The sequence below is a fragment of the Salvelinus namaycush genome, chromosome 3, assembly GCF_016432855.1.
Source record: "Salvelinus namaycush isolate Seneca chromosome 3, SaNama_1.0, whole genome shotgun sequence".
NCBI lineage: Eukaryota > Metazoa > Chordata > Actinopteri > Salmoniformes > Salmonidae > Salvelinus > Salvelinus namaycush.
In genome coordinates, this window is record NC_052309.1 from 45,845,810 (window position 1) to 45,860,265 (window position 14,456).

A 14,456-nucleotide genomic window follows, 5' to 3' on the forward strand; every position below is an offset into this window, starting at 1 on the left:
CGGGAGCATCCTCATCAAAAAAGCTGACTAGCATAGCCTAGCCTAACGCGACGGGGATATCATATAATATAATTTTCATGAAATCACAAGTCCAATACAGCAAATGAAAGATAAACATCTTGTGAATCCAGCCATCATTTCCGATTTTTAAAATGTTTTACAGCGAAAACACAATATGTATTTCTATTAGCTAACCACAATAGCAAAAGACTCAACCGCATATGTTCAACATTTTTCTACCGCATAGGTAGCTATCACAAAACCGACCAAATAGAGATATAATTATTCACTAACCAAGAAACAACTTCATCAGATGACAGTCTTATAACATGTTATACAGTAATCCCTCGTTTATCGCGGGGGTTACGTTCCGAAAATGACCCGCGATAAGTGAAATCCGCGAAATAGAAAACTTTTTTTTTTTTTACAATTAGCAACTATTACATGTATACAAATACAGTGACTCACGTGTAGGCCGTTTCGTCGACATTATGGGTTTAGGAGATGTTCGAAATTACAAGATAATTTGGCCAACTTAATGTAAATTTGCCAAGCTGTTTTATGTACGTACACATAACTGCACGAGACGACAAAATGATAGCACAATTCGTAGCATGTTTTGATACAAGAAGCGGGAGTGAGTTTTTAGCGAATCAGAATGCAGAGCACAATGCACCAAAAAAAAAAAAAAAATGCATTATGAAAATCCGCGAAATAGCGAATCCGCGATAAGTGAACCGCGAAGTGGCGAGGGATCACTGTACAATACATTTATGTTTTGTTTGAAAATGTGCATATTTGAGGTATAAATCATAGTTTTACATTGCAGCTACCATCAAAAATATCACCAAAGCAGCCAGAATAATTACAGAGAGCAACGTGAAATACCTAAATACTCATCATAAAACATTTATGAAAATACATGGTGTACACAAATGAAAGATAAACATCTTGTGAATCCAGCCAATATTTCCGATTTTTTAAGTGTTTTACAGCGAAAACACAATATAGCATTATATTAGCTTACCACAATAGCCAAACACACAAATGCATTTATTAGCAGCAAAAGGTAGCGATCGCAAAAACCAGCAAAAGATATAAAATTAATCACTAACCTTGACCAACTTCATCAGATGACAGTCTTATAACATCAGGTTATACAATACACATGTTTTGTTCGAAAATGTGCATATTTAGAGCTGCAAACCGTGGTTATACATTGTGAATATGTAGCATCGATTCACCAAATTGTCCGGAGCTATTTTGGACACTCACCTAATCTGACCAAAGAACTCATCATAAACTTTACTAAAAAATACATGTTGGACAGCAAATGAAAGATACACTAGTTCTTAATGCAACCGCCGTGTTAGATTTTTTAACCTGTTTGGGCTGCAGGGGCAGTATTGAGTAGCCAGATAAAAGGTGCCCATTTCAAACGGCCTCGTACTCAATTCTTGCTCGTACAATATGCATATTATTATTACTATTGGATAGAAAACACTCTCTAGTTTCTAAAACCGTTTGAATTATATCTGTGAGTAAAACAGAACTCATTTGGCACAAACTTCCTGACCAGGAAGTGGAAAGTCTGAAATCTATAAATGGGCATGATACGTATTAGTATACATGCACTTCATACACCTTCCCCTGGATGTCAAGAGGCGGTGAGAGAAGAAATTGAGTGTTTATCTTGGTCTGAAGTGGAATACAAGCTCTTTGTATGACGTGTCACCCATTTCCTGTTTTCTGGAGAGCGCGAGGAGGCACCTGGATTTGCCTTCTGATAAGCTGCCGTTATGGACGACTAATATCTCCGGCTTTGATTTTATTTGATACATGTGACCATATCATCGTAAAGTATGTTTTTTCAATATAGTTTAATCAGATTATTGACATTTTTTCGGGAGTTTTGCCGTGTTCCGTTCTCTTCCGTTTGTTGACATGGAGAGATTCGTGCCACTTGGCTAGTGTGCTTGCTAAATCGAGAGGGAAAGAGGCCGTTCTAAATCCAAACAACGATTGTTCTTGACAAAGGACCCCTTGTCCAACATTCTGATGAAAGATCAGCAAAAGTAGGAAACATTTTATGATGCTATTTCATATATCTGTCGTACATGTGAACTAGTCGTCGGCGCCCAGCTTTTGGGTACTCTAGCTATACCGAAGCTGGATGTCGTAATGAAGTTATTTTTAGAATTCTAACACAGCGATTTCATTAAGAACTAATGGATCTATCATTTCCTATACAACATGTATTTTTTAGTTATGTTTATGAATAGCTATTTGGTCAGAATATGTGTGTCAGAAAAAGTGTCAGAAAAATATCCGGACGTTGTGGGAAAAAGTAGCTACTATAGCACAATGTATAACCACTGATTTCAGCTCTAAATATGCACATTTTCGAACAAAACATAAGTGTATGTATAACCTGATGTTATCGGACTGTCATCTGATGAAGAATATCAAGGTTAGTCAAAAATTATATATCTTTTACTGGTTTGTTACGATCGCTAACCTTTGCTACTGGGAAATGGCTTGTGTTTCTGGCTATTGTGGTAAGCTAATATAACGCTATATTGTGTTTTCGCTGTAAAACACTTAATAAATCGGTAATATTGGCTGGAATCACAAGATGCCTGTCTTTCATTTGCTGTACACTATGTATTTTTCAGAAATGTTTTATGATGAGTATTTAGGTATTTGGCGTTGGTGTCTGTAATTATTCTGTCTGCTTTCGGTGCAATTTCTGATTGTAGCTGCAATGTAAACTATGATTTATACCTGAAATATGCACATTTTTCGAACAAAACATAGATTTATTGAATAACATGTTATAAGACTGTCATCTGATGAAGTTGTTTCTTGGTTAGTTTGGTTGGTTCTTGGTTAGTTAGGTTGGCTTTGTGCATGCTACCTGTGCTGTGAAAAATGTCTGTCCTTTTTTGTATTTGGTGGTGAGCTAACATAAATATACGTGCTGTTTTCGCTGTAAAACATTTTAAAAATCGGACATGTTGGCTGGATTCACAAGATGTGTACCTTTCATTTGCTGTATTGGACTTGTTAATGTGTGAAAGTTAAATATTTCTAAAAAATATATTTTGAATTTCGCGCCCTGCACTTGAGCTGGCTGTTGTCATAAGTGTACCGACACCGGGCTGCAGCCATAAGAAGTTAAAATAACTTTACCATAACAAACAGCTTACGTTATAGCGAGACAGCGCCCGCCAAAACGCGGATAATAGGACTCAACATTTTCCACAGAAATACAAAATAACATCATAAATTGTTCTTACTTTTGCTGAGCTTCCATCAGAATCTTGTACAAGGAGTCCTTTGTCCAGAATAAATCGTTGTTTGGTTTTAGAATGTCCTTGTCTCTTGTCGAATTCGCTCCACAAGGCTAGCCAATGTTTATGACGTTCCCAATTTCTTTCGACGCAGAGAACGGAAAACTCCAAAAGTCCCATTAAACGTTGAATAAACTGATGAAACTCGGTTGAAAAAACCTACTTTATGATGTTTTTCTAATATTTATCAAATAAAAACAAAGCCGGAGATATTAGCCGTGTATACCGAACGCTTATCATAAGACAATATGGAGGTGCTTCCCGCGCCTAGGTAGAGAAAGGAAATTCTGGACACGTCATTCCAAGAGCTCTTGTTCGACCTCAGATCAAGCTAGACACCCCATTCCACCTTCCACTGCCTGTTGACATCTAGTGGAAGGCGTATGCAGTGCATGTATATCCATAAATATAAGGCAATTCAATAGGCAGGCCCTGGAACAGAGCATCGTTTTCAGATTTTTCACATCCTGTCTGGAAGTTTGCTGCAAAATGAGTTCTGTTTTACTCACAGATATAATTCAAACAGTTTTAGAAACTTGAGAGTGTTTTCTATCCAATAGTAATAATAATATGCATATTGTACGATCTAGAATAGAGTACGAGGCAGTTTAATTTGGGCACGATTTTTTCCAAAGTGGAAACAGCGCCCCCATATTGACAAGAAGTTGTTTAAGGTACCCTTTACAAAGGGTTTAGAAAGGGTTTATGCCCTAATGTAAATGTAACCCACATGCTTTGTGAGAGGGTCAAGTCCAATTAAGTTTCTTGAAAAATGTTGTTTTGCATCCTATTAACATAGGTTGGTCTGACTACTAGGACTACTATTAGGCCCTATACGTAGGCGTCTGTCATATTATGACAGTGGTGTGGGAGTTGGTCTCTCCTACTCAACTGCCACGCCCTGACCTTAGTTATCTATGTTTTCTGTATTATTTTGGTCAGGTGTTTTGTGTGACGAGGGTGGGTATGCTTGTTTTGTCGTGTCTAGGGTTTTTGTAGATCTAGGGTTTTTGTAAGTCTAGGTAATTGTAGGTCTATGGTGACCTGAATTGATTGCCAATCAGAGGCAGCTGTTTATCGTTGTCTCTGATTGGGGATCCTATTTAGGTTGCCATTTTCCCTTTCGGTTTCGTGGGTTCTTGTCTATGGGTAGTTGCCTGTCAGCACTCATTTTATATAGCTTCACGTTCGTTTTGTTACTTGTTTAGTGTTCTTTCTTCATTAAAAGAAGAATGTATGCATATCACGCTGCGCCTTGGTCTCCTCATTACAACGAACGTGACATCAACTCACTTACACTTCCCCATACACTACTGCTTGGCAAAATGCTTATGGATGATTCAGTCTTGCCATTGATCCATGGGTAGTGGAATAAACAGCAAATAGATATTACATATCTCTAATCTTTTTTAAACAGGGTTATAATAGCTATTACTGCACGCACTGGACTAGACACAATTGGCAATGGGAGAATTGAGTCTGCTCATCTTCTGACAGCTGCTCAATTTCTGTGTGGAAGACCAAATTAAATTTGAAGAAGAAAAAAAAAGAAATTTCACCCTCCTTTCTCATTCCCTTTCTCCTCTCAACTTCCAATGCTATTTGTAGGTGAACCGAGAATGTAATTACTGTACGTTCATCTTTTACTGTGCTAAAGATGTCTAATCTTAAAGGAGTGGAAAGCAACAATAAAGCAGCCCACGTCACATATATAATTGTAGTTGTGTGTGTGTGTGTTCTCCATTGTAATTGTTTGGGTGTGATCTCATGAAAGTAATAACAATCTCGATCTGGAAAACCAAATGTTCTTTAATTGTGTTACTTTAAACTAGTAGTCATGACAATACATAGACCTGGATAATTGGAAAAGCTAGCGTGTGAACTTACATAATGAAGATGTGGTTGTGTGTGTGTGTGGTTGTGTGTGTGTCTGTGAGTGTGTGTGTGTGTACATGATAGTGTGTGTGCATGAACGTGTGTGTGTGTGCGGGTGAGTATGTGTGTGGGTATGTGTGTGCATGCAGTGATGCGGGAGTAATAATGTGTGTTCTTGTGTTCCAGGCTACCCACGCTATGACATTGTTGGAGACCACAGCAAGGGAGAATACCACCTCTTGATTCAGAGAACCGAAATGCAGGACGATGCCTTCTTTGAGTGCCAGGCCATCCAGGCAGCTATCAGAACACGCCCCGCCCGACTGACTGTGCTCGGTAAGACTCAGCTACAGTACTATTAGATTACGTTCAAGTTCATTTAACCATTGTGTGTATGTTTCGCAAGGTTCAGGTTAATGGGAAAACCAACTACTGTATCTCAAGTTGATGGTACATATAGGTGAGATATCTGAGAGAGTGTTGAGTGAACTTCCTGTTCATGCCACATAACACATTAAACTTGCAAAACGGTGTCAACCTGTTACACAGCAGGTAGGACAAATGTTAGATCTGGGGAACCTGAAGAGAGTGCATTTTTGAGAGTTTCGGTTGCCTTCCATATTGCACCTATTCCCTATATGGTGCACTACTTTCAACCATAGTCCCATGGTACCTGGTCAAAAGTAGTGTACTATATCGGGAACTGGGTGCCGTTTGGAGTGCACACTTAAGTGAGCGATAAGAAGGGATAGGGGGAAGAAAATGAGGAGAGTTCGGAATATTGTATTATTGAAATTGCTCAGTAATCGTTTGAAAAGGGGGATGGGACAGAACAGGAATTGGCTAGAGATAAATCATGGGTGCATCCTCAAATCAGGCCTAATCAGGTGATGCCAAACCGCCCAAATCTGTTTTCTATCAACCATCATTTGGGCTGGAATCGATGGAACCCTCCGATGCAAACCCTCCTGTGCCTTGGGCAGAGGCAGGGGAGGAGCACCCTAATTAGAATTATCGATTCATCCTCCCTTGTTTAAAGCATGATATATTCTAGAGGTATCAGTTCATTATTCCCTCCCTCAGTGGTAACATTTTTGCCCACTAATCTAAAGCTGGTTACGACAAGGCAGTGCTGTTTCCATAATAGCCTGAACTTACTTTTCACACTCATAATAAAATAACTCTATTTGCCGAACAACAATAATATCCCAACACACTGCAGCCTGCCTGGACCTGAACTACAGATAAACCAAGTGACTCCATACATTATCGCTGGAATGAAAATGCCCTCTACCGGTGACATTTGAACATTGAACCCCATCTAAGAGTGGCCGGGTACTCCAGGTGGCCCTGTGGCGATGGTACTTTTGAATACGAGAGAGTCCAGGGACAAGATCCAGAGGAGGGGCCCTTGAGGCTAATTAGATCTGTAGAAATCCCCCCCCAGCCGTTCAGGGGAGCCACCGCCGCCAATCACCGGGCTAAAAGGGGATAGCTCTGTGCTATCAGAGGTCACGGATGCTTTAAATGGCTTTGGAGACTTAGAGAGGGCCGTGAGCTTCTTACAACTGCAGATATTGGTGGCCATGCAGACATACATGGCCACCAATTAATTGAACAACATGGCACAAGAGTTGCCTCAATCAGTAATGTCTTCTGTTGACAAGAGGATTTCATAAGCTGAGCATTATACATATTTGTAAACTCAGCAAAAAAAGAAACGTCCCTTTTTCAGGACCCTGTCTTTCAAAGATAATTCGTAAAAATCCAAATAACTTCACAGATCTTCATTGTAAAGGGTTTAAACACTGTTTCCTATGCTTGTTCAATGAATCATAAACAATTAATGAACATGCACCTGTGGAACGGTCGTTAAGACACTAACAGCTTACAGACGGTAGGCAATTAAGGTCACAGTTATGAAAACTTAGGACACTCAAGAAGCCTTTCTACTGACTCTGAAAAACACCAAAAGAAAGATGCCCAGGGTCCTTGCTCATCTGTGTGAACGTGCCTTAGGCATGCTGCAAGGATGCATGAGGACTGCAGATGTGGCCAGGGAAATAAATTGCAAAGTCTGTACTGTGAGACTCCTAAGACAGAGCTACAGGGAGCCAGGATGGACAGCTGATCGTCCTCGCATTGGCAGACCACATGTAACAACACCTGCACAGGATTGGTACAACCGAACATAACACCTGCGGGACAGGTACAGGATGGCAACAACAACTGCCCGAATTACACCAGGAAAGCCCAATCCCTTCATCAGCGCTCAGACTGTCCGCATTAGGCTGAGAGAGGCTGGACTGAGGGCTTGTAGGCCTGTTGTAAGGCAGGTCCTCACCAGACATCACCGGCAACAACGTCGCCTATGGGCACAAACCCACCGTCACTGGAATAGAAAGGACTGGCAAGAAGTGCTCTTCACTGACGAGTCGCGGTTTTGTCTCACCAGGGGTGATGGTCGGATTCGCGTTTCTGGTCGAAGGAATAAGCGTTACATCGAGGCCTGTACTCTGGAGCGGGATTGATTTGGCGGTGGAGGGTCCGTCATGGTCTGGGGCGGTGTTTCACAGCATCATCAGACTGAGCTTGTTGTCATTGCAGGCAATCTCAATGCTGTGCGTTACAGGGAAGACGTGCTTCTCCCTCATGTGGTACCCTTCCTGCAGGCTCATCCTGACATGACACTGCAGCATGACAATGCCACCAGCCATACTGCTCATTCTGTGCGTGATTTCCCGCAAGAAAATAATGTCAGTGTTCTGCCATGGCCAGCGAAGAGCTCGGATCTCAATCCCATAGAGCACGTCTGGGACCTGTTGGATCGGAGGGTGAGGGCTAGGGTCATTACCCCTAGAAATGTCCTGGAACTTGCAGGTGCCTTGGTGGAAGAGTGGGGTAAAATCTCACATCAAGAACTGGAAAATCTGGTAGAGTCCATGAGGAGGAGATGCACTGCAGTACTTAACCTTTCTGGCGGAGGCGTTCCGCTAGCGACCCACCTCGACAACATCCGGTGAAATTGCAGAGTGACAAATGCAAAATAGAGAAATAGTCATAATAAACATTCATAAAAAATACAACTGTTATACATCGGCTTAAAGATTAACTTCTTGTTAATCCAGCCGCTTTGTCAAATTTCAAAAAGGCTTATGGCGAAAGCATACCATGCGATTATCTGAGGACAGCGCCCCGCTTACAAAAGCATACAAACATTTTACAACCAAGTAAAGGAATTACAAAAGTCAGAAATAGCGATAAAATGAATCACTTACCTTTGAAGATCTTCATACGGTTGCAGACACAAGAGTCCCAGCTACACAATAAATGTTTGTTTTGTTCGCGGCGGTCAAAACATGCAGACGAATACATCCTAATAGTACCGGTAAAGTTCATCGAAATATGTCAAACCATGTTTATAATTAATCTTCAGGTTGTCAATTGTCTAAATAATCGATAATATTTAAACCGGACAATAGTGTATTCAATAGAAAGGAAAAACAACGAAGGGCGCGCAATCAGTAATGCGTGCAAACCAGCTCTGCTTGATTCTACAGTCCACTGACAAAATGGTCTCATTATTCTTCATTTTTCAGAAAACAAGCCTGAAACAACGTCTACAGACTGTTGACATCTAGTGGAAGCCATAGGAACTGCAATATGGGTCCTAACCCATTAGAAACTCTATAGGCATTCAATTGAAAATACCCACATAAAAAAAAAACTACTTCCTGGATGGATTTTCCTCAGGTTTTCGCCTGCCATATCAGTTCTGTTATACTCACATACCTTATTTAAACAGTTTTGGAAACTTTGGAGTGTTTTCTGTCCAAATCCAATTATATGCATATCCTAGCTTCCAGGCAGTTTACTTTGGGCACGCTTCTCATCCAGACGTCGAAATACTGCCCCCAAGCCATAAGAAGTTAATGCAGCTGATGGCCAAACCAGATACTGACTGTTACTTTTGATTTTGACCCCCATTTGTTCGGGGACACATTATTCCATTTCTGTTAGTCACGTCTGTCGAACTTGTTCAGTTTAAGACTCAGTTGTTGAACCTTGTTATGTTCATAGAAATATTTACAAATGTTAAGTTTGCTTTCACACTGCCCTTTCCCAACTGGAAAAAAGGAACACCTATGTGAGAATGCTGTTCATTGACTACAGCTCAGCATTCAGCACCATAGTGCCCACGAAGCTCATCGGTAAGCTAAGGACACTGGAACTAAACACCTCCCTCTGCAACTGGATCCTGGACTTCCTGACGGGCCGCCCCCAGGTGGTAAGGGTAGGCAACAACATGTCTGCTACGCTGATCCTCAACACTGTGTCCCTCAGGGGTGTGTACTTAGTCCCCTCCTGTACTCCTTGTTCACCCACGACCGCGTGGCCAAACATGACTCCAAAACCACCATTAAGTTTGCTGACGACACAACAATGGTAGGCCTGATCACCGACAACGGTAAGACAGTCTATAGGGAGGAGGTCAGAGAACTGCCAGGACAACACCTCTCCCTCAATGTGAGCAAGACAAAGGAGCTGATCGTGGACTACAGGAAAAGGCAGGCCGAACAGGCCCCCATTAACATCAACGGGGCTGTAGCAGAGCGGGTCGAGAGTTTCAAGTTCCTTGGTGTCCACATCACCAGCGAACTATCATGGTCCAAACAAACCAAGACAGTCGTGAAGAGGGCACAACAAAACCTTTTCCCCCTCAGGAGACTGAAAAGATTTGTCATGGGTCTCCAGATCCTCAAAAGGTTATACAGCTGCACCATCGAGAGCATCCTGACCAGTTGCGTCACCACCTGGTATGGCAACTGCTCGGCATCTGACCGTAAGATGCTACAGAGGGTAGTGCGTACAGCCCAGTACATCACTGTGGCCAAGCTTCCTGCCATCCAGAACCTATATAATAGGCGGTGTCAGAGGGAAGCCCATAAAATTGTCAGACTCCAGTCACCCAAGTTATAGACTGTTTTCTCTGCTACCGCACGGCAAGCGGTACCGAAGCTCCAAGTCTGGGACCAAAAGGCTCCTCAACAGCTTCCACCCCAAGCCATAAGACTGCTGAACAATTAATAAAATTGCCACTGGATTATTTACATTGACTCCCCCCCACTCCCTTTTGTACACTGCTGCTACTCGCTGTTTAATATCTATCCATAGTTACTTCACTCCTACCAACATGTACAAATGACCTCAACTAACCTGTACCCCCGCACACTGACTCGGTACCGGTACCCCCTTTATTGTTATTCTTATTGTGTTACTTTTTATTATTATGTTTTACTTTAGTCTATTTGGTAAATCTTTTCTTAACTCTTCGTGAACTCTTCGTGAACTGCACTTGTAAGTAAGCATTTCACAGTAAGGTCTACACTTGTTGTATTCGGCGCATGTGACAAATAAAGTTTGATTTGATGAAGTCAATCTCTCCTCCACTTTGAGCCAGGAGAGATTGGCATGCATATTATTAATGTTTGCTCTCTGTGTACAGCCAGCCGTGCTGCCCTGTTCTGAGCCAATTGCAATTTCCCTAAATCCCTCTCAGTGGCACCTGACCACTTGACTGAACAGTAGTCCAGTTGCAACAAAGCTAGGCTCTCTAGGACCTGTTAAGAAGACAGAATAGCGCTTTATTATGGACACACTTTTCCCCATCTTAGCTACTGTTGTACATCATCAATATGTTTTGACCATGACAGTTTACAATCCAGGGATACACCAAGCAGTTTAGTCACCTCAACTTGCTCATTTTCCACATTATTCATTACAAGATTTAGCTGAGGTTTAGGGTTTAGTGAATGATTTGTCCCAAATACAATGCTTTTAGTTTCTGAAATATTTAGGACTAACTTATTCCTTGCCACCCACTCTGACACTAACTGCAGTTCTTTGTTAAGTGTTGAGTCATCTGCATACACAGACACACTGGCTTTACTCAAACCCAGTGGCATGTCATTAGTAAAGATTGAAAAAAGTAAGGGCCTGGACAGATTCTACCTGGATTAAGTTGGTTAGGCTTCCATTAAAGGAAAACCCTCTGTGTTCTGTTAGACAGGGTACTCTTTATCCACAATATAGCAGGAAGTGTAAAGCCATAAAACATAGGTATTTCCAGCAGCAGACTATGATCGAATATGTCAAAAGCCGCACTGAAGTCTAACAAAAGTGTTGGTCAGTTGTTCTACAACACACAATTCTAAAACTGTCTAGTTTTGTCTCGTCTCGTCTCTCCTCATGTCGGCTGCCAGATCTGAACATGCTTTTGAAAGCCCTTATTTTTGCAGGCGGTTTTATAATCGTGGGCAGACATCAGTCTTTCAGTACTGAATAAAAGTCACAAAATAGTTTATCTACAGCCTCTGTATTAGGGAACATATGACCTGGAGTGCCAGTGTCTGCTCAGTTAACACACTGTTCCCCGGGCACCGATGACGTGGATGTCGATTAAGGCAGCCCCCCGCACCTCTCTGATTCAGAGGGGTTGGGTTAAATGCGGAAGACACATTTCAGTTGAATGCATTCAGTTATACAACTGACTGGCTATTTCCCTTATATTATGAAGTATTATAAGCCATCCCAGCTATCGACATTATATTGAGGGCTGGGGGTAAATTTCACAAGTGTTTTCTTTGACATGTCTCTTTAGTAAAATTACATGGGACATATCTGCAAATTCTATCATTATCCATAAACGTTTTCCAGTTATTTATTCTAATCAATGTGTGTGATTTGTCATTTGAAAAAATTATACTGAGCTCATCATTGACATTTTCCAAAGTGCCTGTCGAATACCTCTGCAAAAAGGTTTTTGCATGCTAACTCGATCAATAGCTTTTCAGAGGAAAAATGCAAAGTGAACTGTAAACTTCAATTCACAGGCATCATGTTGGATGAAAGTGAATTACAGGCTAAGATCAACCTTGGTGTGCCGTGAAAGATTGCTAAATAAAACATGAAGTTAACCCTCGCTACATACATCTATATGTCCTGTGTGAACCTCTGGCTGCCTTCGGGCTGATTAACCAGTGTTTTTCAGAGCAAAAAGGATTTTCCCTCCCCTCAGGAGTTTAGCGGTTATTAATGTCAATCTTTTGTCATGGATTAGCCTTTACTCCAGACGTATTCACCCCCTGTGCCGAGCAATAAAATATCAATCAAACTGAGGAGAAGCAGCACACACCACCTCGTCTACGAGACCGCCTCTTGCCTGCAGCCATAGAGCCATTGCACATTGACGTCCCAAACTCCCTGAACTCTTCCCCCCAACAGTGGCAGTTTTTTTGTCACTGTAACCTTGCTATGGTGATTGATGTCTTCTCATACATAGCAAGCTGATATTGTTATCCCTCATCCCAACATCCTCCCGTCCTACCAATCTGCCTCTTATTTAATGTCAAAGTGGCCCAGGCTATATAAACAAGCGCTAGATTGGAGAGGGAAAGGTAGTCTGCTGTACTTTAGTGACAAACATTGATCGCCAGTTTGCGCTGTTCTGTGAAGGGAGTAGTACACAGCGTTTTACAAGATCTTCAGTTTCTTGGCAATTTCTCTCATGGAATAGCCTTCATTTCTCAGAACAAGAATAGACTGAGAAGTTTCAGAAGAAGGTACTTTGTTTCTGGCCATTTTGAGCCTGTAATCGAACCCACAAATGCTGACGCTCCAGATACTCAACTAGTCTAAAGATGGCCAGTTTTATTGCTTCTTTAATCAGGACAACAGTTTCAGCTGTGCTAACATGATTGGGTTTTCTAATGACGAATTAGCCTTTTAAAATGATCAACTTGGATTAGCTAACACAACGTGCCATTGGAACACAGGAGTGATGGTTGCTGATAATTGACCTCTGTATGCCTATGTAGATATTCCATAAAAGATCTGCTGTTTCCAGCTACAATATTCATTTACAACATTAACCACGTCTACACTGTATTTCTGATCAATTTGATGTTATTTTAATGGACAAAAAAATTGCTTTTCTTTCAAAAACAAGGACATTTCTAAGTGACCCCAAACCTTTGAACGGTAGTATAATATTTATATATATATTTGATGAACATTTTTATTTGACCTTATTGCTATTAGCTCATACAAACGCAATGAATAACATATTCACTACATGGAACAACAGATGGTCCCTCCCAAAAAATATCTGTCATATTTCTGAGAGATATAAAAAGATCAGGAAATATATATTTTTTACATGTATTTAACCTCTTATTATTGTCACTAAACAGTCTCCATATACACTTCCATACATTTTTTCAACTGGTACCGGGGGACCTTCAGATGAGTCTTGTGAGGCCTGTTGGCATCCTAGAGCAAAACAACTGACAACCGTGTTCGTGAGAGTCTCACCTTTCCACAGAGGGGTCATACTCGGACGCTACAGACGATTTTGTGAGAAGACCGATTTCGGTATGTCTCATGGTCTGACAAACACAGCTCAAGCTCTGTTACCCTTCACCGCAGATGCAAAGGTGGGACATCGGCAGATGCGGTGGATTGAGATGCATCCAATGCAAAAAAACATTTAAACTGACCGATTTTTATGGGTATTTTTGTATTATGCTAATTGGATTTCCGCGGGGGCGCGGACATCAACTCTAGGGGGTTTGACATGCATCAGGTAATTCATCCACATTAAATAGTTGGACAGAAACCTAGATAGTGACATTCCCCTCTATTAATTTGTTTGAAATATTTATCTAACACAAAAGGATGATGATTCTCTGTGGGGGAACATTTTCGTTTGAGCAATCTTTTTTTCTCTCCAAACGGATAGAAATCGGCACAATACAAATGCTATCTGTTGTATAAACAAGCTTGAATTAAGCTCATCTAATTTGTGGAGAGCCCTAGAATGATTACAGCATCAAAACCCAAACAAATGAACAATATAATAGAAACGACGATTGGAGACCATTTGTACGTTCAGCTTGCCTCCTCCTTTGCCATTTTTCTGAATTTTCTGCTGTCACGGTGGATTCAGAACACTAGACGGTGGAGAGCAAATTCCAGCTCATCCAATCTGAATTTGAACACTCCCCCCTCTCTCTTCTTCCTCTTCTTCTTCTCTTCTCTTGAGCTGTGGTGGTTCGAGGGATTGGCGTTGTGGGCCACTGGCCCATGTCTGTCTGGTGTTTCGTAGCATGGCAGGATGCTAGGGAGGTATCCATCATTACCTAATTATAGTCAGCAGGGGCATGTCGG

At 41.4% G+C, this 14,456-nt stretch overlaps 1 protein-coding gene across 1 annotated transcript in view; it reads left to right on the forward strand.

Moving 5' to 3' along the window:
• Positions 1 to 14,456, forward strand: part of LOC120043891 (kin of IRRE-like protein 3) — a 203,504-nt gene that overhangs the window by 59,045 nt on the left and 130,003 nt on the right. Inside the window, exon 3 of the mRNA XM_038988494.1 lies at positions 5,415 to 5,564. Coding sequence (XP_038844422.1) covers positions 5,415 to 5,564 — 150 coding nt within the window. The remainder of the gene's footprint in view (positions 1 to 5,414; positions 5,565 to 14,456) is intronic.